The 26,153-nt window shown below is 39.1% G+C and overlaps 2 protein-coding genes across 6 annotated transcripts in view; one reads left to right on the top strand and one right to left on the bottom strand.

Moving 5' to 3' along the window:
- VTI1A (vesicle transport through interaction with t-SNAREs 1A) overlaps positions 1–12,345 on the bottom strand; it is a 271,283-nt gene extending 258,938 nt beyond the window's left edge. For all 5 annotated transcript variants that reach the window (XM_025894787.2, XM_025894788.2, XM_018069313.3 and 2 more), the window contains exons 1-3: positions 12,188–12,345; positions 5,363–5,421; positions 98–208 (exon numbers count right to left, since the gene is read on the bottom strand). In XM_025894787.2, coding sequence (XP_025750572.1) covers positions 98–208; positions 5,363–5,421; positions 12,188–12,281 — 264 coding nt within the window. In that variant the 5' untranslated portion in view covers positions 12,282–12,345. The remainder of the gene's footprint in view (positions 1–97; positions 209–5,362; positions 5,422–12,187) is intronic.
- Positions 12,346–12,799: 454 nt separating this feature from the next.
- ZDHHC6 (zinc finger DHHC-type containing 6) lies at positions 12,800–23,127 on the top strand. Its single transcript, XM_018069312.2, is given in 11 exon segments — positions 12,800–12,815; positions 12,818–13,047; positions 14,325–14,416; positions 16,022–16,181; positions 17,262–17,423; positions 18,009–18,062; positions 19,594–19,761; positions 20,069–20,110; positions 20,506–20,651; positions 20,740–20,783; positions 22,550–23,127. Coding segments are annotated over 11 exon segments (1,218 nt in total). The 3' UTR covers positions 22,654–23,127.
- The last annotated feature ends 3,026 nt before the right edge of the window (positions 23,128–26,153 follow it).

Genomic DNA, 26,153 nt, shown 5'->3' with positions numbered 1-26,153 from the left:
CTAGTCAAAAATACCTCTTATTTCCCTGAATAACTGCATGATTTTATTTTAAAAATTCTCATAAATGCCTTCATTATGTAATATGTTAAAAACTCACGAAATCAGCTTCAAGTTTTCCCATTTCTTGTTTGTAGCTTCTCATTCGACTGCTGTACATTCCTCGGCTTTGAGGTGGGATCTCTCGAACTTCAAGTTCCATCTGCTCAAGCTAACAAGTAAAAAGAAAGAGCAGACGTATAAATCAAAAGGTTAATTAAAGCAAGAGTGAATTTACCCAAGTTTTTCCCAAATGCTAAGAAATATTCCTTCTTTATAAAGAAAAATGCTGCTTAATCTGTAATATATAAAGAATTTATCAAAATATTTACACAGCCTTAAGTCAACAAACAAGTGACAAAATTAATATTATTGACACTTAGAAGGAATGATTCTAGTCAAACATTTCTGGATTTCAATTTCAAATGTGATGAATACATTTTATTACAAGAAAATTGTAAAACTGAGGATAAATAATTCCTGCAAATTAGCATAGTTCAGAAGAAAGCCTATGTCCATCTAGCTGGGCAGTTTTGGAAAGCCTTGGCTGAAAAATATATTTTATTTATTTATAGCCACACACACATATATATATACAGATGTGTATATATAAAAGTTTTATTTACCACCAGTCTCTATGTTTAATAAACTAATCCTTTTTGCTTTAAATACTGCTAACTCAGCAGAATTACAAAGCTTGAACTGGTTTCCTAAATCTACATCCCAAATCTGTATGTAAGTGTATTATACAGCTGAATTTTAGGGTTTAATGACAGTCCTATTCAAGAACCTGTACATAGTTGAATGTATTCAAACATCAGAGAGAGAATTTATCTTTTAAAAGCTTTTTCTATTTATTCTTGCCATATAGAATACTAAGGGGCCTGAAACACAACAATATGGCACAGAGGTACAGAAAATCAAAAGAAGTTATAAACCAGGGCTGATAATTACCTGCCCCCTGGGTCATGAAGCCTCCTCTATATGGTGCTGTCTCTTCAAGAGTTATATTTTGCACAGCTGAAGAATCCCTTACCTCCCTTTTAAAATCTTTTCAAGTTAATTTAAAAAGATAAGAGACTACCTCTCCTTGGTTGCTGTAGGTTCTTGAAACAGTATTTACTCATCTCCTACTGATCTTGGTTGAGCAATAAGGATAGGAACAGAAATGCTTTTCAGCTAGGGTCCCAAAATGGTTACAGGTCTTCACAAGGGACTGCTGGAGTTTATTCCTATGTAATCACTTGCTTACACTTTGAAACTTCATCCTCATATTGTAAGAAAAGCATCTGAATTTAATCAATGGAATTACCAGATACTTAACAGTCATTTTGCCTGATCTAGTCTGATTATACAAAATGATATTCAATAGTAAACTGTAAAGCAGACTTTAATTAAATGGTCACTAGTGAATTGAAACACACAAAGCAATTTCTAATTCTACCCAGCTCTTTGGCTCAGGCTTAACTTTCCAAAGGGGTAAATTAAACCAATAGCTGGAATTAATAGCTTATTTCTTATCAATTTCATCACAATATATTTGATCTCAAATGTTCTACAAACGTAGAAAACATTTCTCTCATATATATATATAAGTATATGTGCAAGGTCAGAATATTTTATTGAAGTCCAATTCTTAATTATTAGATAAAAATGAAAACATTTCCCAGTGAATACAGAAGTTGCATAAACGATCAGACCGCAGTCCATGAAATTCAAAATGTTCATTCTAAAGTGGCAGTATTAGTGAGTGTAACGATGAAGCACATATATTTCAGTTGACCAATATTTAACACCTTGCTTTTCTTCATGAGATTAAATGAGTACTATGTGGCTGGGCTGAGAAATTTCCATGAGAAGCCATGCAGAAGACAGTGGTCCAAGCAGGTGTGAACCTAAATGCAATCTACTTTCATGTAACTCCACTTTCAGGCTTATTATTGGCCAAAAAAGTCATACTTTTCATACACAAGCAAGAACAGAGCTAAAATCTACTTAAAGCAAACAAAATATCCTGGCACTTAAATCTCAAAATATGTGTAGAAGCTCAAGTTTTCTTCAGAAAACCTACAAGCTCAAACTTCTGTTACTGCCTATGTTCAAAGTTGACATGTGCTGGTTTTGGATGAGGTAGAGTCAATTTTCTTCATAGTAGTTGGTATAGGGCTGTGTTTTGGATGTGTGCTGAAACCAGCGATAATAATACAGAGATGTTTTCATTATTGCTGAGCAGGGCTCACACAGAGCCAAGGCCTTTTCTGCTTCTTGTACTTCTACACCAGCCAGGAGGCTGGGGGTGCACAAGGAGTTGGGGGGACCCAGCCAGGACAGCTGACCCCAGCTGACCACAGCAATATTCCAGACCATATGATATCATGCTCAGCATGTACAGCTGGGGTAAGAAGAAAGAAGGGGGACATTCAGAATGCTGGCATTCATCTTCCCAAGTAACCCTTACACGTGAAGGGGCCTGGCTTTCCTGAGGATGGCAAAATGCCTGCCCACAGGAAAAAGTAAAGGAATTCCTTGTTTTGCTTTTCTTGTCGTGCATCTTTTGCTTTCCCTGTTGAAGTGTCTTTATCTCAACCCACAAGTTCTCTCACTTTTACTCTCCCAATCCTCTCCCCCATCCCACGAGTGGGCAGGGAAAGGCGGGAGGTGTGTGAGTGTCTCTGTGATGCTGAGTTGGTGGCTGGGGTTGAACCACAACATCACCACTGTGGTGAAGCTGAGCATTTTGGCACTCAACTCTCACCCAAATTCATAAATTGCATCCTCAAGGCTCCTCAGGAGTTTAACCTGGTAGGCTTGCTCCTAACAGCACCCAGCACTGAATATAAAATAAAGCAGAGCAGCCCCTGGTATTTCCATGCAAAAATAAAACAAAGTACCGTAGTGTGGCTGATGTGCTCACTGAGACCCCAAAATAAGTGTACCCCTCCCACAGGCACTTTTCCATATGAAATTGCTCTGGACAGCTGCTAGCATTTTATAGAACATGTAAGCTTCACTATTTTATTCTGATTCTAAAGTGCTGAAACTAAAATAGAGATTTAATTTTTTTTTTAAAGTGTCTAATAAGAATAATCTAGCATTTGCAACACTAAATTTTGGGCATTATTAAAAAGCCAAATGTCTAAATAAGAATAACCAAGCATTTGCAACACAACAATTTCGTGGTGTCTTTCATAAAACATAAAAGTAAACAACACAGAGAGAGTTTTTTCTTCTTTAAAGTAGAATTTCACTCAAAAATGCTCATTCCAGCTCTTCTAGCACATGCTAGATCTTGTGCTCAAAGAATTTTCCCATGGTTAGCCCAACATTCACCTTTCTTAAAAACCTGGTAAAAATAACGTTCAGACACTCCACACTGGATGTAGAATGACAGGATTTCTCTCCAGAGATCTCTCATTCCACAGCTCTGGTTTGAAAAGGCACTCTGGGAGACTGAAAGTTTTTGTGTCAGTTCTGCACATACATCAAATCAATTACACCAGTGATTTTACCCAAACAAAGCAGACAGTGTTTTAAACAATCACTGGTTAGTGAATGTAATTACATTATCTCTACAATAATATTTATAATACATGAGAGTATTATTTCCTAGCCAAATAGGAAATAAAACAAAATCAGCTAATCCTAGTTTTGACTACTCTAGATAATGAAGCAAACCAGTGTATTAAAACTATCAGTAGCAAGGAATTAGGTTTATTTTGATTTTCTGCTGTAACCTTTAGTTTAAAAGAGGATCATCTTAATCAGCTCTGGTTTTAGCAGGTTTGTTCAAATTGATTTCTAAACCCAAGCCTTGACATTAATCACAAACATGTTAGATAATTGCTTAAACACAATAACTGAATCTAAATATCTAAACCAAAAGCATGAAAGAAAAGCCAGTAAATTAAATGCAGATCATCATTAGGATAGAAGTACAGATACAGGATTTATTTTTTAATCTTGTAATGAATACAAATTTAGATGATCTTTTTCTGACATAAGGAGAGAAGGAGCCATTAACTCAATTTCTGCTCCTTCCAATCTACTTTGAGCAGAAATCCAAATCTGAATGACCACCCATGCCCTGTACTGCTCTGCTTTTTTGCCATGTCAAATTGTAGTGAAAAGGAGATGAAAAACATTTCTAGATTTGTACTTTCTTTCAGCTGTATGAATATGAAAGTGCCCAAAAGGCCTTAATGTATCTTCAGAACATCATGAGGCGGGACAGTAATTTTTCCGTGTTTCTCACTGAGAATACCAAATCAGAGAGGTTAGGTGCCTTGTCATCCTCACAGGGCAAAATTGCAGAGAGTCATCTCAAGACCCAGCTTTCCTGGATGCTATTTCCATACTATGGTCTACAAGACTAATTCTATTTTTGAACCAAAAGCACCAGGTATGCCAACAAGCATTTGACCTGAAAAAGAGACCTTTTTCTACCTATGCCACTTCAAAAATTAATTTCAATATTATTATTTAGTTATTAAGCAAATAATTGATTCAAGTTCTCTCCATTATAAGAACTTCTAGGGTAGAAACACTAATTTCTTTCCTTATCCTAACACTCAGGTTACATTTCTGACATTAGATAGACCAAACTCATTTGCAAGCAATAGACAAAAGCATAGGGAAGGAACTATTGGCCATGGGGAAAAAGTCAATATCAACTGTCATCAACACCTTGGCTCAGTTACTCCACATCTATAAAACTTTACTTTATTCTCCATCCAGATGGAAGAGATGACAGGCTGTAATGGGAACAAAATAAATAAAAAAAGTCACAGTTGCTTGACACATGTTGCTCATCACATATTGCTCTCTCCTGTCAGTGTGAACCACTAACTAATGCTTGGTTAGCACAGACACTCTTCTGGGATCAGTGATCCACCCTACCATGGCCCCCTTGTCCTCACCTTCACGCTTCACTTACTAAAAGAGAAAAAAGACCTATTGCTCTACAAGATGTTCTGACAGATTAAATCAAGTAGATTCCTGGGTCTTACAAGCAAAAAACAAAGTCATGACATATAAATATTTCACTCAATTCTGAAAATAAAAGACATAATCCACAACTCAAAGCCTGTAACTTTGTATGGACCTACAGCAATAGTGCAATCCTTGCATCAGGGAACACAAGATTAAAAAAGGATACACTCTTACTGGGTATTTCATATCCTCAAATAAGAACTATTTCAAGAATATTATTTTGTTTTCTAATATATAATTAAGTATTTTTAGGGCATGAATGTTACATGTTACCATTTAGTGATCCTATTATTTTTGCCAGGAATATGCAGTTAACATATGAAAAGCCAGAACATACCAGTTCCCTTGCTTCTTCAAGCTGTTTCTCAACATTTGCAACCATCTGCTTCTTCTCATCTGAAACAGAATTGTGAAAATACCAATATAATTCTGCTCTTGCCATGAAAGAAAAACACACCCTTTCAAAAGTTTATATGGATCAGCTAAAACTGATTCAAGAGATTTATTCTGTGTGACATCGTCACAATGGGGATACCCACATCAGTAATTAAAAAAAAAGGAGACTGGAGAATCCTTGAAGTCTTCTGCTCTGTTATGCAGCATTTGCTAGTTAGGAAAGCACTTCCAGCTGCTCCAGGTGTAGTAGTTATGCCTCAGCTGGCACTTGCTGGGTGTGCACAAATGCATGAGAAGGCACATACATACAGTAAATAAAAAAAAATATGGTTTAAGAACAAAGGCTTATCTATTTATTTGTAAAATATGAGATGCACAAAACCAAGCATCCCACTTAAAATTAATCCAGATACTGAAGAAAAATTAGGTTTCTATTCCCCTGCTCCTATGCTGGGTCTAGAACTGTTTCTTTTGCTTCAACAGAAACAAAATAAAATGCCACAGGAACTACAAGAAAACCACTTTCTTCTGGTAGCAGTAAGAATGCAAATTAGTAATAAAATATGAACATTTAAAAAAATTAAAATCAGTTTTAAGCAATCATCATCTGCCAGGTTCCCTAACAGGCCCATGTCCCAGCGGTAGACTGACTTTTGACCTGCCTCCAACCATCCATTCACAGGCAAAGGATCCAATAGGAACTGAGGACTGAGATTCAGTGTCACATCATCACAAACACTCCAACTGCCTGACCAAGACTTGGCTTGTTACAGCATGAAAGGTGACTTTCTGAGAAATATTCAGACACTGGATAATAAAAAGTCCCCACATTGCTTAATTAATGTGGCATTAATTAGTGGGGTATTCAGGGGTTTCAGTACTACCATTGGCACTACCCTTTGCCCCTCTCATGGCCATATCTTCCATCCTTCAGACAGTAAATCCACTCATAGTCTCAATGGAGTTAACACAACTCTGAACATACAACCATTTATAACACTGTTTGTTCGAAACTAAGAGTACTATGAGTCATCTGTGCTGGTGGTTTGCCTGATGAAGCAAATAAAAAGTGAATTGCACAAAAGTGTCTCCAGTCACAGCTCCTCAGAGATCATGATGGGTAAGTCTACACTGGCACAAGACTTTATCATGCATCTTTAAACTTCAGCTTTCTTTTTTAGTCTGAATTCCTTCATTTCTTTTCCACATGATCTCTTTGTATCCTGGAACTGACAGATTAAAGACCAAAAGGGACTCTCTGATGATCTGCTTTGATCCTCTGCATGCCACAAGCCACTGAATTTCAAGATGGGACCGTTTTATTAATTACATATAATTTAGCTTCTCACAGGCTGATATGCTTATCCATCTATCTTCTCATTTACCTAACATACCCTACACTCTCATTTAAGGAAACACAAACATCACAATCTGTCCTTCCTCAGTTACATACATTGGAGCTCTGCCTGCAGAGGGGATCAGGTTCAGGATCATCTTTCTTGCAAATCTGGAATTCATGCTGCCACGTGTGGTGGATTCCACTACAGCAGAAGCTGCAGGAAATATTTTCTGTGCAGCACTTCTAGTTTTCTGCTAGCAATGTCTTTCTTTAATTCCCCACCAAGTTCTCATGATGACACCCAGGCCAGAAAATTTAGTGATTTATCTTCTTAAAATAACTAAACCCAAAAGAAAAGAGAATCTGCCACCTTTTTTCCCCCCCCCACATTTCTATTCCCCTACACAGCATCCCAAAAAGACCTCCATTCTTTCCTTCATTAGAAGTTGGCAAGATGATGGTGGACAAAAATAAACACAATGAAAGATATAAAATACACAATATTGTTTTATTGAAGCTGAAATATAATTTTAAAATATAGCAGCAGAAAATATATGTACTCTAGTAATTTCAGTATTTCCCTGAGTTGTATTGGATTACAATTTCCATAGACATTTAGTAACCTGAAATTTAGGGATATAAAGTTGGGGGTTTTTGGAAGGCATTTCATGCTGTACAAATTCTGCTTGTACTTGTGATTACAAGAACTATGTAGCACTCCACTGGCCAGTAAGATCTTACCTCCTCACAGAGAAATTGAGCTACAGACCTTTAGTAAGGGAAACTCAGTGCACAGGGAGATCTGGCTGAAACTGCTCCCATAAGATTGGGGGGCAGGGTGGAGGTATTCAAATCATATCCGGTGGTTTAGTTAATTAAACTTTAACCCAAGTCCAGATTTTAACATCAATCCAGATTTACCAGTACATAATCACCCAGCTGGCGACAAGAGCAGCTTCTGGGAGTGAGGTCTAGTGACAACAGGCTTTCGTTGTTCCTTCAAATACAGATGTATGAGAGGCACATGACAACATCCCGGCACGGCAGCATTGGAGAAGTATCTTCACAGACTTCCAGGAAAGCAGCTGCTGACCCTCTAGGGCACACAGTACCATGCAGTCCATGGAATGGTTTTCAAAGCATTTACTTTCAGCTTTACTTTTACTTCCATGGTTAAGTGAAGGAGAGAACTTATTTCACAGTCAGAGTCCCCAGAACAAGGAGGGCACAATATTCACAGGATGACTTGCTCAGAGATTGAAAATGAGATGCAAGGGAGTTACTCTGAGTAAAAGAAGCTTGCCACTAACCTAGTGGGTCAGGACAAACAAGCTACTATCCAATTAAGGATCCTCATATTACCAACTCTATAAGTCCACTGTGACTTAGCAGTTTTCAACCTGCCAACTTGATTATATCTTTAAATACACTTCCATCACATGAAATGAAAAAAAAAAAATTTATAACTTTTTGTCTTGATTCAGAATTGAAATATCCTTTCAAGAAAATAAAAAACAATGCTCCATCAAATATATATAAATTTAATTTTTTTCTCCATATTGATAGACAGAATGCCCCAAAGATAATATTGTATGTAGCTTGTATAATTTAACTGGTCAAATTAAAAAACTATAGATAAAGATTGGAAACAAAAGTGTGTTTTTCCTCTGTGTAGGATTGCAAACAAAAATCCATTCTGTGTTTCTACACAAGGTTGTATCACTTTCTTAAAAGAAACAAGTTTTCACTACATTTTCCTCAGTTCTTTCAGCTTTGCCCTAGCATTAGTCATGTTTTTTTGTCCCCTAAAATACAGCAGTTACAGAAAGGTGAGAATCTGCCTACAAAGGCAGAAGGATAACACAGCACTGGTTTGATCTGACAGCCAATGAAGAGACTGAAAAAAACTGGATCAAGACTGAGTAGTCCCACTGCTTGTGGAATTGTTTCTTTTTATTAGTACATGCTGAGGAAGAGACTGAGTAACAAAGGGTTTCAGTTCACAGACCACTTGTAGATTTTGCTGTGTTGGCTCAGGTGATTTACATGTTCACCACTGCCAGAAGTTACTGTCCAACAGCAGAGATAAATGGAACAAGATACACGTTTCTCTCTGAGTTATAAACCTGTGTTCTAGAAGCATAACACAATGAGCCAGACCTGAAATGGAGACAGTAAACTTCAGTACAGGGGTACAACAGAAAATTAAAGGTGGGACTTTCTTCAGTTAAACCTGTTAGAGACTGAAACACAATGTTTTGATTGCCCAGTAGAAAATGCAGGTATCAAGTATCAGAAGAATGGCAGCTCTCTAGTTTAAAACCATCACAGCCCAGAGTCTATTGTGCTGGGAATAGACTAAGTATCACCATTTGTGCTGGTAAAACTATCTTTTATATCAAGCAATCAAAATTTTGATAAATTTTTGGTCCAATCACAAGATAGACATTTCTCTGAAACACCGAGGAACATTAATAAAACACATCAGTCAATTACATTCATTCTTCAAAGACCTGCAGCAGCATCACAGAAAATCTATTTAAAAGGCATTTCTCTATTTATAACACTTTCTTTAATCCTCTAGATGATGTCTGCCTTAACAGAAGACACTTTTTCCCAAGACATTCTATTGTCCCTGCTGCTTATTGTTTCTGTATTATCAGAGAGCCTTTGTTACATTTCTTGCTGAACTATTTATGCATTTGTGACAACAGGACTGTTTGCTGAGCCATTATGCTGCTAGAACACAAGACATCACATCCTGACAACACAGAATGCAGGAATGTTGCAAAAACAATCAACCAGTATTTCTCCAAGTCCACCGAGCAGGAGGCTTACAGCAGGTCCATCTTGAGCAGCACAGGGAAATAAACCAGTCACTAGACTTCAGGAGATCTCTTTGTATTATGCAGAAGCAGCACAAGTCCTTACACCTTTCATCCTGCTTCTTCCAGCGCGGAGGAAGAAGGCCATCAGCAATCTCTCTCAAATCACTGCTGCTGAAAACTGTCACCTCACATCCCCCTCCCACCTCACAGTCCTCTTTTTGAGGCTCTCCCAGCCATCTCCACAAGAACTAACTGGAACTTCTGGTGATGAAGAAACAGATCTTGTAAATATTCCTATTAAGAAACAAGGGAAAAATGTGCATTTAAAATATTTCTGATTAAAGTGTTCAGCATAGTCAGAGATTTTTTTTCCCCAGGTGGTCAAAAGCCTCTATTAGCTAAGTCTGCAGTTTGTTTTGAAGTCACAGAAAATGTTTTTTTCTGATGAAAGACAGAATAGCCCCAAAAACAGAAGTAAAGCCTCAGCTGTCAATGTACAGGGCAAGAAGCAGCTGTAATGCAAGTCAGTCTGAACCATGTATGACCAGCCTCAAATCCCAACATGGAAAAGTCACTTCTTAATAAAAAAGTAAAATTAACCATTGTGTTATCTTGATGCCATTTAGCCCAGTACCATGGTACTGGTCCTGCAGGGAACATGTATTCTTTCTCCTCTCAGAGGATGGCAAATTCTGGAAAAAGCAACATTTTTCTGAAATCTGAATGATTTCAAAGCCTGTTGCTTCTAGGCTATGGCACTGTTTAAGCCAATACTCTTTAAACATCTGGCATGTAAGCTCCAAAGTCTTCCTAAGTGAATAAGGGAGACTGATTAAGCAGAGGATTATGAAAATCCACTACTACTAATATTCTAATATTAGTAATATAGAATATTCTTTCTACTATTGAACAGACTCCAATGACTTCCAAAATCTATACAACTAGGAACTTAAATCTCTATTCTTTACTATTAGGAAATTAAATCTCTCTTCTTTTTCCATAAATCAGTGTAGAACTATTGATTTTCAGAAAAGGAGCCAGTAGTGTATCTATGATGTCTCCCTGTTCCTGTAAGAGGTCCTTAAATTTGCTGTTTAAAAGTGAAGAACCTTTGTGCATTCTCTCGGTAAATTTTTCTAGTGCACATTTACAGGTTAAATATAATTTATGAGCAGAGTAAATTACACCAATTCTCAGTTCTAATCTCGGGAACTCTTTGATTCTCTCCCTTCTTCATTTTGCAAGTTTCTATTAGAAAATAGACAGTTTTCCACCGCAGCTGCAGCTTCTTGGGAATTATACCCCCTTGTCTTTTCTGTTAAGATCAAGAGCAAAACAGCTTTGTTAAGCCAAGGAAAAGGCACAGTTTCCTATTCTTTAACCATGGAACTGAACCCAATTTTTTCAGAAGACTTTCTAACTTGCTAAGAATAGAACTGGACGTAACTTTCCAGAATCAAAAAGGCTTTTACTCAAAATCCCCTAAGATCACACATTTTAGTTGACCACCTACCTCAAATCCTGTTTAGAGTCACTACTTAATGATGCATTTCCCACTCTAAAAGTAGGATGGTATTTCTTTGGTCCTGGATGCCCGATCCTTTTCCTTTTAGTCATACAGGAAACTGACATACCATTAGCATGTGTTTATTTCCTCCTTATACAGTATCCACTCCTATGGTTTAAGTTCCCTAAAGGTTTGGGAAATGTGCATTAGAAGCAGAGGCAGAACTATTAAATGACCTGGAAACAGAAAAGGCATTAAGCTGAGCTACAAGAGGAGCAGATGACAAAATCATGAGTGTCACCTTCCCTCTGTCTCATACTCAGACCCCTGTATTGGGGTACTGATTCATATGTGCTGGGAGATTGACCTGGGCTGATTAATGAGATTATCATTTTCACCTTTTTACACTGACACTCTTACAGACAGAATTGACTCTGTTGCAGGGACACGCCATGAATCAGACCATGAACGCTGCAGGCTCCTGACAAACACATTAAAGCAAATGAACACTGATTTCTTTTGAATCTGCTCCTGCATGTGAGTCACCACAGTCAATTATCCAAATCAAATGTACGAACAGTGGGCAGCAAAAATAAACATTCAGATCAAATCACGCACGAAATCGGTCTACGCCACAGGAAAAAGGCTTGATTTCCACCACCGATGTTGAGGCATGACCACAATAAACAGCATCCAGCAGCAATGCTAGCACAGGGAACACGCCTCAGCTCTGCTCAGCTGCGCTGGCGTAACCTCGCGTGGCCCCACAACGGGGCAGAAGGCAAGGGCTGATCCTCACAAGTGACCAACAAACGATATTCTTATTGAAAAGTATTCTGAACACACCTCATGAGACAACGCGCCGCTCGGACAGACCCGGGGCGGGGAGGTGGATCCCGATTGTGCTGTGCAAGGAGCGAGGACACACATTCGGGTACCGGGACACCGAGACCTCGCTAAAAACACACCGCCCCCTCCCGCCGCCGCCCCGCGCGCTGGGAACGCGGCGGCTCCGGGACCGGAGAAGCTCCGACAGAGGAGCCCCCCGGGCCTGCGGGGCGAGCGCAGTAGGGGCAGGGATCAGCCGCTCACCTCCTACCAGCTTGGGCACCTTGCCGATGCGGCCGGTGATGTCGGCCGTGAGCACGGCGAAGTCCTGCTCGTAGCTCTCGAAGTCCGCGGACATCGCGGCGATGCCAGTGCCGCTGCCGGGGCGGCCCCGCCGACACTGCCCTGCGCCGCTTCCGCGTTCTGACACCACCAAATGCGCCCCGCCCGCCCCCGGCCGCCTCGCCGCAGGTTCCGCCGGCACTCAGGCGCTTCTACCGGCGAGGCTTTAAGCGGCACGGCTTTAACCCGGAGTGGCCTGGCATGCGGAGTAGCGTTGCTCCGCGGGCACAAACTGGCGGCGCGGTGGTGACGGGTCACTCCCGCCCCGCAACCCCGCAGCGTTGTAACCTGCAGGGGCACACGGACGTGGCTGCCGCACCGGCTGTTTTCCGGCGGGCCCGTATTGAGAACGCACCGCGGCGGGCGGTGGCAGCGCGGTACCCGCTCCCCCCCCGACCCGCCGCTCCTCCCCTTCCCTGCCCACCCCTTCCCATCCCTGTCCCTTCCGCCCTGCCCTCGCCTGCCGGCGGAAGCCATGCACGGCGCGGTGCGGCGGCGGCGGCAGCGGCGGCCGGTCGGGTGGCGGTAGCGGGGATGGCGGTGCCGGGCGCGCTGGGCGGGCGCGGCGCCTGTGCCACTGGGGCCCGGCCGTGGCGCTGGCCGTGGTAGCCGTGTGCTCCGCCACCGCCATGGCCGACGCCGCGCTCTGGTACTGGCCCCTGGACACGGCCGGCGGCAGCGTCAACTTCATCATGCTCCTCAACTGGACCGTCATGATCCTCTACAACTACTTCAGCGCCATGTTCGTGGGGCCCGGGTACGTCCCGCTGGGGTGGACGCCGGTAAGCGCTGCCGTGAGACCACCGCGCCCCGGGGCCGGGCTCTCCCGCGGTCTCAAGGGCAGAAACCGCGTGTCTTTCCATGCCACCTCTGTCTCCTAAGAATGCTCCGGGCTCGCAGGCCACTCCTCCCTCCTTATCTTGTTTCGAAATCTTCCCTTTCCGCCTCTTTCCTCCCCCCTCCCGCTCCCCCGCCCCGCGCTTAGTTGCCGCTTCTCCCAGCGTTCCCAGTCCGCTCCAACTTGCTCCGTTCCCTCCCCTGTGCTGTCAAGTCGCTGTGTTTTACAGGGGCTTCTCAAAGCAAAAACACAGGAAACAGGTACTGTTAGCAACACTTGAGAACCTCAGGGTTATCTGCAGGCTCTTGCAGGCACTTGTACTGGAGGCTTTGCTGCCAGCAATAACAGTTACAAGAAATTAATTTAGAATTTTTTTTTATGTGAGCCAGAAAATTATATGTTGATCTTATGCTTAATGCAATACTAGATGGAAATTTGCCTTTCCTGTGCTTCAGTAATCTCTTGGAAGAGGGAATAGTCAAGGACCAGAATGATACAGGTTCAGAGTTTCAAGGCAGCTGCCCAGAGTTTTGTGTTCCAGTGGCACAATAAAAAGTTTAGTAATAGTCACATTTCTACTTGTGGAATATTACTCAGGACAGAGTCTAGTCAGAAGAGGATCCTGATGTAGCCTTAGCAAGACAACTGTGTATTCCGCTTCGTGAAGTGGAAGATTTTGGCCACAATTACTACTGGCTATCAACAGGTGTCTCTGTCTCTCATCCTGCTGTAGTCAGTGTGTGTGTGTGTGTGTGTGTGTGTAAGAGAGATTATAGGAGCATTATTATTAATGCTTAACCGGTACTGTATCTTAGTGGTAAACCTAGATTGGCTTTTGGAATAAAATGGAGAGACAAGGGGCACAAGATTGATTGTTTGTATTTTTTTTTAATTATAAAGGCCTCATGCTGATTTTTAGTCTCAGAACTTCACATTCAAATCCTGCTTGTACAGTCACTCTTGCTAACTGAAGAACTGTTTGTTTCTTTTAGCAACCAGCACTTTCAACAGTGGGAGATGGCTGTGTTGATAGCCAGATTAGCTAAGAGATTATTTCATTTTGGTTTTTTCTCTCTTTGCCACCTACCGTTAAATAGTGTTGGACTGTGAAACTCACCCTTTCAGAAGAAATCAAATATGCTTAGGCTAGGAACATTCCAAGAATATGCATTGTTAGCGAAGTTATGTATATATCTGACACTCCTATTCTTCTTTTTAAAGGAAAAATCTCAGGATTGCATGTATCTCCAATACTGTAAAGTGTGTCAGTCTTACAAGGCACCTCGTTCACACCACTGTCGAAAGTGTAACAGGTACTGTCTTTCTTTAAAATTATTTAAAGTCCATATTAAAGCAACTTAAAAATCTAATCATAGGCTATTACCATAATTTGTTCTTCCAGGACTTGTATTGTGCTTTTTAAAAAAGCTTCCATATGAACACTATACCCATTTCGAATATTTCCTCTTTATAGCTGTATGATTTCTATACAGTTTTACTGTATTTTAGTTTAATAAATGAATGTCTTTAACATTTTCCTTATACCTTGAAATCAGTTTCTCCTAAGAACTTATTGACACTACTAACAAAACAATGCAGTCTTGCTTCAGGGATGTGAGTGTGTGTAAATACCTAAAAGTCTTTGAGTCTTTTTTATGTTCTGAGTCCAAACATTCACCTACTGAGGGAGTAGAAAAATCTTTCCTGTCATCTTTCCAAAAGTGAATTAAATGTTGATTTGAGTGGAAATTTTGTACTATTCTTTTACTCTTCACTAAAGAGGGGTTTTTTTGAGGGGAGTCTGCATGTTAAGTGAGGCAATAAATCTTTTTTAGGTCAATTTCAGAAGTTTGTACCTTGTTATCTTCCGACAGACTTGTTCTGATACAAAATATGCTTTTGTTATAAATAGCTGCAGTGGAATTTAGTGCAGCTTGAAAAAATCAAGGCATTTCAGCTTTCTGCAATCCAAGCTGTGGTTGCATTTATCTTGGGTTTACAGGGCAGGTCGTCCTCTGAAGGATTGTTAAACAATGGGGTAAAAGGATATTGCAACATACATGTTCATTTGTTATTTCTATAAACACACTGTGTTTTTAGGAAGTTGAAACTCTAGAGCTGTGCTGTAATTTGGCTGCATCATCTCCAGATTTAAAATTTGAGGCTCCTTTCCTTGAGTGACAATCTTTACACTGAGGACTGATCACTTAGGTGGTCACTTACTTTTACACCTGTCAAGCTAATTTGGGATGTGAACAGATCTTTAACCTGGTGGGGGGTTTTTGTACCTGTAAGCTACACCAAAATAACCAGCTTTAGGTTGAATACAAGAGTGTATCTAGGGTGTTTACACTTGGTAAAGATATTTTGAAAAGGATTTTCAGTGGTATGAGGTCAATACGTAACAGTTGAGGAAGCTTTCAGTGTTTACTCCTGAAAACAAAGAGGCACTAACACACTTGCATCTGTGTAACTTTAAATATTTTTCCTGCAAGTAGTTCACAGGGAATTTGATATTTCCGCTGTTTTTCTGTTGTGCTTATTTAAAAAATTAGCAATAATACTAGTGCTTAATTATTGTGATGATAGTTCTTACAGATGCCATCTTATGGCTCTGTCTCCTGGCTCTGGAATATGCTCCTTTTTAGTAGCTAGCAAGTTTGAGTAAAGAGTAGGACAGATAACTAAGAAGGGTAGGACCTGGAAGCACTTTTTATTTGCTTTCCTTTATTTTATAGTGTGGAAATATAATTCTGAATAGCAAAAAAAGAAACTACTGTGTTTGGAAACGTTGGAAATTGATGGGTTTAGATGAATGAATGGTGTTTGAATAATAAAAAGTTAGCTGTCCTTTTCTATGAGCTTTTTGATAAATGTCATATGTGTCCTTTATATTAATCAATATTTGTTATTCACAGATGCGTCATGAAGATGGATCACCATTGTCCTTGGATCAACAACTGTTGTGGATACCAGAATCATGCATCTTTCACTCTGTTTCTCCTCTTAGCTCCACTGGGATGCATCCACGCTTCTTTCATATTTGTTATGACTATGTACACTCAGCTTTACAACAGAGTAAGAAAACATAATTAAATGTTTAGAGTATTATTTAAGTCAGATGCGTAAGTTATCTCTGGAAGTGTGAGATAATTTGGTTTTCTGAGAAGCAGAAAGCAGAAAGTGGAATTCCTTGCTATTGTTTCAACATGTGCTCTTAGTTCTGCTCTCTACCTATGAGAAGTATATATATTAATTGGAGGAGGATTCAGGGAAAGTTGTTTCTGTGTTTTGTTTTTTTCCCCCTGTTGCTTGTCATAATCATAGAGAGTTTCCTAGTGCTTTACATTGTCTGAAGACAATTTCTGTGTAGCACTTGTATATAGAGAGAGACAGGCTGTGTTGGGCTGCCACAGAAACTAGCTGCTATTTATTTCCAACACGGAAGTTAGATGCTATTTATTGTCTTTTACTTGCCACTTTTTTAGAATTATGTCCATTTCTTCAAGGAAAGAAAAGTATGTTATTTTTGGGACTAAAATTAAATGTTAGTTTGTGGTTTTTAAGTGGAAAACTAACTGTAGCAACAATGAGCAAAGGTTTTTCTGCAGTGCAGCCCTTATCTCAGATTCATGGTTACGATTATAAGCTTTGATTTCACCCTTTGTGGTTACAGTGAAGAGCTTGTTAACATGAGCTGAGTGTAACAGATGAAGTTGTGTTTGTAACAGCTGAGTGCAGAGTGACAACGTTGAGAACTGCTATCTGCCAAAGCTTTCACAGGCAAACCTGTAGCATTTCCATGGAAAGTGGGTACTGTTCTGTGCCAACGTTGTCTGTCTGGTACTGATGAAAGCGTTTTTGTTAACATGCAGAAGTCCAGATATTTTTTGCTGATTTTGGGTCTGTAGAGCTGGCAAGACGATATTTATGGTTTCACTTTCTATCTCAAAGGTCTCCATCTAGCAAAAAAACATACTGATGACGACAAAAGAAAAATCTTTTGAAACTTTTTTTTCCTTTTTTTAATTACTCCACTTGCATTATGAACCTGTCAGAAGTTGGACACTTACCTTCAGAGCCAGATTCCTTCTTGGTAACTTGCTTTGTTTCAGCAGTTGGAATGTTCTAGACCTGAATGATATTTTCCCTTTGCAGATATCTTTTGGGTGGAGTTCTGTGAAGATTGACATGAGTGCAGCCAAAAGAGACCCTCGACCCATTATTCCCTTTGGACTGTCTGCATTTGCTGCATCTTTATTTGCCTTAGGACTGGCATTAGGAACAACTATTGCTGTTGGTATGCTGTTTATTATCCAGGTAATGTTAAGGCTCTGTTACAAAGAAGCTGGAAGTTTTAAGTTTTGCCTGCTTCTGTAGCAGAAACAGAATTCAGGATTGAGATAGGAAGAGTCATTTAGAACTTGTGTTGCTGTCTAACTTTTCCAGGGGTTTATGTAGCTTTATCCCAGTTTCTCTGTTGTTACCACAATTTTTTTTCCATTATTTTTCATGGGACAACTTGGAGGTGAAAGTCTAATGAACTAAAGAAAACATGAGATAGACTTTATAAACTCTCTGAAAAAGGCAAAATACTTGGCCCTGTCTCTGAAAATAGGTATAAACATGCCTGATATGTTTCTTAAAATGTTTTAGATCTTTGGAAGGAAGCAAAAACATTTTAAGCATAAACTGAAATACTGTACAATACAGACTTAAGTATATAATTCTGGAGCATGTATCTCTGCTGAGTGTTAATTTTTAACATTTTATGTTTCAGTTAAGTCTATGAAAGTTGCTTTGTTCTTTAAAATAGATTTAGTTTGTTAAGTGAAGTTTTCTTTACATAGATGATGTATTTCTGCAGAAAATAAATGCTAATTTCACTTGTCACTTTTATTTTAGATGAAAGTAATTTTGACAAATAAAACTTCAATCGAGTCTTGGATTGAAGAAAAGGTAAGCTCTTATTATAGTATTCTTGTACTGTTACAGAGTTTATTCTCCATATTTATTAGTTTTTTGTTTCACCTCTCTGGATTTAAACCAAAGGTGTCATTTCCATTCACCACTGACTTAACACCTACAACCAGCATTTCCCTTACTCTGTCTCTGAAATTCAGTGAAAGAGATGAGAAATCAGGTAAATGCATAATTTTTCTTTTCTTTTTTTGTTTGGAGGAGTTTGTTGAACCTAGAATAATATCTGCTTTGAAAAGACTTTGCTTATCCACTTGAAACATGTGGGTGTTTTCATCTGAAACTTGAGTTGTCTTTGTTGTTATACCTGCCTGTATCTTTAATTCTCCACCTCACCGACCCATTCTAAGTGACATCTTCTGACTCGTGGTTTTCCTCATTTCCTACTTTGAATATTAAGGGAGGATTTTCCTTGATTTAGGAAGATTTTCCTTGATGGGTAGGATTTTCCTTGATTTTGCAGAAGGACTAGAAAATACCTAGTTTTCTTGCCTTTAAATCGCTCTTTGATTTCCTTATCTTTATGGAGGTTTTCACAAGATTTTGCAGGAGAAATACAGTTAAGCAGTAAAAGCTAAATTTAGAGGAAGCAAAACTGACTCAGTGTTTAGAAACTAGTTCAGTGCTACCAGGGTTTTTTTGTGTAAGTCCACAAACATTTCTTGAATGTCTTATAGTCTTTCTTTTATTCTGTGTGTCAAAATTACCATGAGAATCTTGACTGGGTATAAGTACTGAAGTGTTGTAATACTGGCTCTTTTCACGGCATCTGGCTGGATCCTAGTCCTGGTAGACCTTTGAATAATGGGACAATTGAATATAAATGAAAGAAATTTCTGTTATAACTGTATAGTAGATTTTGGAATAATATGTTCAAATTTTAACTGTAAAACACAGGGTGCTAATATGTCCCTTCTGATAACTGAACATGGACTGTAATATATAAGTATTTAATAAAATGGCTTTATTGCAACAGAGGACACTCTTCTGTGGCTGCTCCACTAGATGTCATTGGTACTGTGGGAATGTAAAGCTCGTAACTGTGGAATATAGGCAATTCAGAGCATGTCTGTGTGTGCAGTTCTTAGAGGTGGAATTGGCATTACCCTTGTTGAATTGTGCTCATGATCATCCATCAAAGAATCCTGAGCTGTGGAAGGTTCTCTAGGTAACTGAGAATTAGTAAGGCGTTGGTCCTTAAAAAAAGCCATAAAATCAGAGCGTGGAGTGGGTTAACAGTGTAGTCAGTTGACTCTGCTGTTTCAGAGTAAGTGGAGGGTGACGGGGATGGGGGACACTCAAACCAGACATCTAAATGCCATGATTGTTATAAGTAGTTTTAAAAGCCTGGGTTAGTATAGCAGGAGTTAACTGCTCTTGCCTCAAAATGTTTGCCTTTAGCTCTCATGGACCCATACAGGGCTTATGAGCTGGCCTTTTTCATATTTGCTGCTTGATTGCAGTTTGTAGGGTATGTTTTTATGTACTGCATTTCTTAATTATTTTCTAGGCCAAAGACAGAATCCAGTACTACCAAACGGGTGAGACCTTTATTTTTCCCTATGATACGGGAAGTAAATGGAAGAACTTCAAGCAAGTGTTTACATGGTCTGGGATTCCTGAGGGAGATGGCCTGGACTGGCCTGTTAGAGATGGGTGTCATCAGTACACTTTGACGGTAATTGGTCTTCAACGATATCCCAAGTTAATTCTCCCCACTATCTAGTTGTCTGCTTTGCTTTGCAAGTATAGACTAGCTTTTTAAATAACTAAAATAGACTGGCTAGAAATACATATACAGTGTTCTGTTGAATGTTTTCCCATTTTTGATAGACTAGAACTTATACTTTTGTGAGTGCTTTTAAATGTTAACAGTATTTCCTATGTTTGTTGAATAGTTTCAATGCCTGGCTTCGTTTTGCGTTGAACAAACAAGTCCTTTTAAACTAAACAATGCCTAAATTTCTATTTATAATCATTTATAGATAGAGCAGCTGAAACAGAAAGCAGACAAGCGAGTAAGAAGTGTAAGTATTTGTCAAGTTTGATCTGAAATGACAAAGTATCAATATGAACATGTAATTAATTGCTAAGTCTATTTCTTTTCTTAATTTTAAATTTAGCAATTAAATTAAGACTTTTCCACACAAACAATGTATAGCAACCTCTGCTTAATTCAACTTGGCCTTTAGCCTACTTTGCATTTGCTTCTTAGTTTCCAGATGGGAAGAAATGTGATAATAAAGATAACTGTGCTTCATTGTTAAGCAGTTAATTTAAAATTTAAGAGTCCCTTTGACAGCCATTGTCATTATGCTTAAATCTAATAATATACTTGAATTTATTTTTTTGGTATGAAGCTTATCAGCAAGACCATAACCCCTTAAAATAATCTATTGCTGTGTTCTGTTAAAATTTGTAGGTTCGGTATCGAGCCATAGATGATTACAGTGGTGTCTGCTGCCCTGTGACTAAAGGTGTTAAAACATTCTTCACAACACCGTGCACTGAAGAACCCAGAATCGCACTGAGTAAAGGGGATCTGATTTTAGCCACAAGAGGCTTAAAGTTAGTGGCCCCACACCTTTATGTTTGGTTAAAAGAAATACCGAGATGAGTTCTGGCATCTAACTACCTGTTACGCTTCCTTCCCCAGACACTGGATGTATGGTGAGAAGATTCTCGACTCAGCTGCTGATGGTATGAAGCAGTTATTTTCACTTTTTCTGTTGAAAATTGTAAATCAATTTTATAGCTGTCTGGAAATGTAGCCAATATTATATGTTCAGTTCTCAAAATGTATAATGATGACCTTACTTGCATTAGCTTCTCTCCACTCCACATCCACAGTTTTTGGTCTATATATCTGATAGACTTCCCAGTTTTGAGTGACATTAAATGACTCTGTCAGACTGGCAGAACACTCATCTAGTAGTTTGCTGGAAGTTGAATGGGAAGGGGGGTACTTCATATTCTATTCTTAGACTCTAAAGATATTAATGATTATTTACTTTTTTGATATTTAAATGGTGGTCTGTCTTAAATACGCCAGATTTCCTATCTACAATCCCTGCATAACTATAAGACCGGGATTAATCTTTGTATATCTTAAAAACAAGGAGACATTATGTCTTTGGTTTGGAATAATTTCCAAGGACTTTGATATGCATTTGTAAAACTAACAACTACGTGTGTTGAAGATGTTAAAGGTTCCTGCTGATCTGCAGAGGATCAATATCACAGCCACCTGCACTGAAGCTTTTACATTTTTTTTTACTTCAGACCTCTTGGTTTGGACTGAAGTAAAATTTTATCTGCGAGATGGGGTGTTGGATTCTGTTATCTCTTCCAAACAATTGTTAATTTATTGCATGTGCATTCCATGTTGGCAAAAGCGAGGCTGCCAGCAGCCAGTACAGACAGTGTCCATGCTTTTTGTGGGAGGTCTGAGACCTTTATGGGCTGGAAGTGCTTTGGCAGCTCATTCCATGAACTCCTTCAAACATCACATCTAAATGTGCATGGTGATAATTTGTATTGTGTTGCTTATTGTGAAGATTAGCAGACATATCTGCTATATTCAATGTTGGTGTTTTTTTTTAATCAGGTGGAATGTGGTGTGGGTGGGGAATGGTGAATACTGAGAGGCTGGATTAGAATCCAAAATAACATTGGCATTTTGGAGAACTAGGCTTCAAAAATAGGATGAAATTTGTTAGGAATGTATAGCAAATGCTATAAATAAGCAGGAATAACAAGTTGCACTATAACAAGATGGCAAAATGAATGATTAAGTAGCAATTCTGTTGAAAAAAGGACTCAATCATAATCTTAAGATGAGTCAACACTTTCACAAAAGAAAAAAGCATATAGCTTCCCAGATGTATGAAATAATCCTTCAACATCAGCAGAGACTCGGCTGAAATACTGCCACAAGTAAAAGCAGTTGCTGCATCTCAAGAAAGAGTAAGATCAGCTAAAAAGGGTTGAGAGGAAAACAGTGAAAATAATTAGAATAATAGAAAATGTGACTTAGCAGGCAAAGCTGAAAGAATTGGGATGGCTTACCTGGAGAGAAGTAGGAGATAGAGAGCCCAAGGTATGTACAAATAGTCATCAGGTGTATGAAAGTCTGTGGTAGAGAAGTTTATCTGCTTCCTCTGTCCCTGGTGTGTAGAAAGAGGACTTGTGAACCTGATTTATAGACAGAAAGATTAAGATAGGGTATTAGGATGAATTTTTCTCAAGGAAGGTAGAGGACTGGAGAACTTTGGAGATATCTGAAAACATTTTAGGTAGTGGAAAAGAATCAATGCATCCTAAGGCAGTGATGTTAGGAATGACTTAGATGTTCTGTCTTACAGAAGAAAATAACTTACTGCTTGATGTCTCTTCCAGTCCTGTGTTTTTCCTCTGTAGTGGGTCATGGTTTTTTTCCAAGTTAATGCAAATTTTCATGTCTTAAGGTGGAATAAGAGAACGAGGCTGGTTCCCTAGGAAGTGTGTGGAAAAATGCCAGTATGACTCTGAAACGGATCAACCAGTGGATGGAGAGAAGAAAAACAGATAGCCTTCTAATTTTTTTAACTATGAAATGGAATTTTTACTTCAGACCACAATCCTTTACTTGAAATTTTCTGTATATTACTTTAGATTTATGCAATGAATATGTTAGGATGAGGTTTTCTTTTCCTCACAGCTGAAAGGGTTGGATATGCCTGTGCCATGGTTTGCATACTTTTTAAACAATAAATAATTGAAGAAGCCATTCAGTGGATTGCCTTCAAGATGCATCTTTTTCATCACAAGTCAGGATTTTTTTTTCTTTTTGCTGTTTAAATTGCATTCTGAGGGTTCATTTGTTAGGTTTTTTCCTTGATCGCATCTGATTGTGATGCGTTGCTGCTTGTCTTTTGTATTTCTTTGAAGCTGCCCCTGAAAATCACAAAATAAACATCTGATTCAAATTCCAGATAAAATTTGTTACCTGTGACTCTTAATCATGTGAATTGTCCACCTCCAATAAATGATACATTCATATTCACTTGTGGATTAATTGTTCTTAGACGTAGAAGAACTTGTTTATAGGCATGGGAATGTGAACTGACTGGGAAGTAAAGATTTCACCATTGTAAGTTGTTCTTTCAAGCTTAGAAAGATTTCTGCTCTTGGGATAAGAATATTCTGTGCTTTTCATGGCAAAAAATACAGCCAGCACTCTGTGCTCCCTCTGAAATCTGAGCCTGTACCCAAAGACTAGAGTTCTTGTTCTGTCTAGGAGTGAAAGACAGCAGTAGCCACGAATGAAAATTTTTTTGAGTCTGGTTGCTGCTAGTGATTAACACCTGTCTTAGAGCATTTTCATTTAGCATCTCGTAGCAGGAAGACCTTAAATTGCAGTAACTTGTACCAGCTGAAGTCTTTCTAAATGTCTCCAAAATGCAGCAAGTGGCCTTGCTCTCACAAATTTAGTGTAGTTGCATGTCCCGCATGTTGTGAGTTTTTGCAAGTTACTGTTTTAAACAAACACCTGTTTTATCTCCACCTGCCTGAGTTTTCTCACAGGCAGATGAACAGTTCTTAGACAATACTAAGTGCATATAGAAATCACTACATAGAGACAAGCCAGCATTACTCCTGTATGCTCCTACTCAGATGCCTTTTCCAGCAGAAAGCACCTTTTTTGTTACCCCCATCCTCCTGTGCATTAGTGCTGACAGTGGACCATAGTCCTGGGCTGTTTCTGAGCTGTGGCAAGGGAGAGCTAGTGTTCAGTTTTAGTAGTTTGCAAGAAGGTGATTTGCCTCTCTTGAAAACAAAATACTTATTTTCTAGAAGCAATTAGAGGTGTAGGGGTGTATCATACTCCTAGCTTCTTTCCTAGCAAGGATGTAGCTACTTTGAAATATGAGCAGGAATTAATATGAAAACCCCAAAACTACATGGAATACTCAGCCTCAACTGCAGTAGATTCTGATCAGGTCTGTAGGCTACAACCAAATATTACAAAAACAACCTTCTCTTCCAGCTGAGAAAGCTGGCAGCTCAGGACCTCTCGAGCTTGAATTAAATGTACATTTCAGGCAGCCTGTTCAACCGCCAAATAATGAAAATTTTGTTTTCTGCCCCTGCTTTTGCCTCTGGTCTGAAGAGATAGTCCTTTATGACACCTCTGAGTGTGTCAAGTACCACAGTTCTTAGTGAGGAAGGGCCTAGGTTACCATACATGACCGACTGTGCAAAAGACTAGCCTTGGTATTCTTATGCATGTAACTTTGAGGTGATTGCCAACATTAAAAGAAATAAATGATGAAAAACTTTAATCCAGGTCTCTTAAGAGTTGAGCAAATACAATCTAGTGCTAGAGTTTAAGCATCTCTCACACATCTTTTCAGATGCCAAGTAATGACCATGAGGAAAAAAAAATAGAACTTCCCATGCTAAGATGCCAGTGATTTGCAGGCTACTTAGGTTTTACAAGTGATTTGCCTATGGCATTAGAAAATTATTCTAGAGCTATCTTGATAGTATGGATTGAAGTAAAAACCTCATTAAAGCCAAATTATGAATTACAAGTCAGTATTTGAACACTTCCTGTCTGGATCAGGAACAGTAAAGACTAACAAGGAATTCACAAGTTGGAGGCACAGTGGGTTTTTCATAGAGGTGGAAGGAAAAAACAACAAATTTTATTTTGCTATACAATTCTGACATGATTTGGAAGCCAAAATCAGACAGTCTAATTCCTGATGCAGTACACAGGAGTTGTTTCCACTTTGTTAAGTAATAGGAGGCTTTATTATCAATGTTCACATTAAATATCTGCCTTATGTGAATCATGTCTTAGTTGTGATATCTCATTATTCAGCATGTATACACAGCTATACTGCAGACCACTTGGATCAGTTCATAATGAGAGCTTTTAAAAGAAAGTTGAGAAGACTGGATGTTATTTTAGTGCCAATCTTTGTATCATGGGAAAAAAGTTGCAGAGGGTTGAAGTTCATTGTACCTGTAGCCATCCTTACCTCAGATCCTTTTTCCCTGGGTACAACAGTGCTTCAAGGCTGCTGTAGCTTTCCCTAGTGCTCAAACAATAGCCTGAAGTAATTTTTGCACCTTTTCAATGCAAACATGGCTAAGGTACTCATTTCCACTTCAGATTGATGTTGTGGAAGCAGTTCATATGGCAGAAGTGGCACCCAAGAGCCTAGTTTCAGACCAATTTACACTTCAATTGCTATATAAGTTTTATTGTTCAGGCAGTGCCATTACCTATTGAATTCCATCTCTTTGTAACAGCTATCAGCAGATGCCACAAACATGAAAAATGTAAAGCACTGTAGCTTACACTGTGAGAAGAGGCTTGATTGTAATTAGGAGCAAACCAAGAGATTGAGGCATTTCCTTTTCCAAAAGAGAATGCAGCTCTACTGTATTAGAAAGTGAGCTGTACAAAGTTGCTGCTTTCTGAGCTGTGACACAGAAAAGGAGGCCTTCTCTACTTAGCTCACAAATAAAGAGATCTCTTTGGGTTGAATGAAGCATTGTGATTGGTATCTGACAACTGCTGGTTGCAGGACCCACTACAGAATGCTGAGCTTCAACATCCAAGCAGATCTCTACAGGGAAATGTCACTGTTTATTGTATCAACAGAAGTACTTTCTGGGCACTGCACCAGGTGGCATCACAGGATTCAGCCTTATCAGTTTACACACATTCAGTTGCACTAAATTTACTGTCCCCAACTGACTTGCTCATTTCTGTGTCCAAAACCAGTTTCTGTATACATTTCTTCTTCCCTCGAGTTGTTTTATGTTCTCCCCAGTGGCACATGGGGAGAAAGATTAAGTCATCAGTAAGTCTTATGTCACATTGCTTTGAAGAAGCATAGGAAAGATAAGCAGCATAGTTACATACACTTTCAGAGTCTTAGAAGCCTTTATAGCCTCACATTTGTGACAAGCACAATAAGTGACACAAGAGTTACCTGAAAAGGTCAGGTCTTGGGCCCAGACTAGAAACAGAATTGAGTGAGTTGTTTTTATTAGGCAAAGCTAGAGATGTCT

Source organism: Manacus vitellinus, unplaced genomic scaffold (genome assembly GCF_001715985.3).
Source record: "Manacus vitellinus isolate BGI_N305 unplaced genomic scaffold, ASM171598v3 scaffold_15_pilon, whole genome shotgun sequence".
Classification (NCBI taxonomy): Eukaryota; Metazoa; Chordata; class Aves; order Passeriformes; family Pipridae; genus Manacus; species Manacus vitellinus.
Note: the sequence above shows the minus strand (reverse complement) of the source record. Positions and strands in the feature narration are given on the sequence as shown.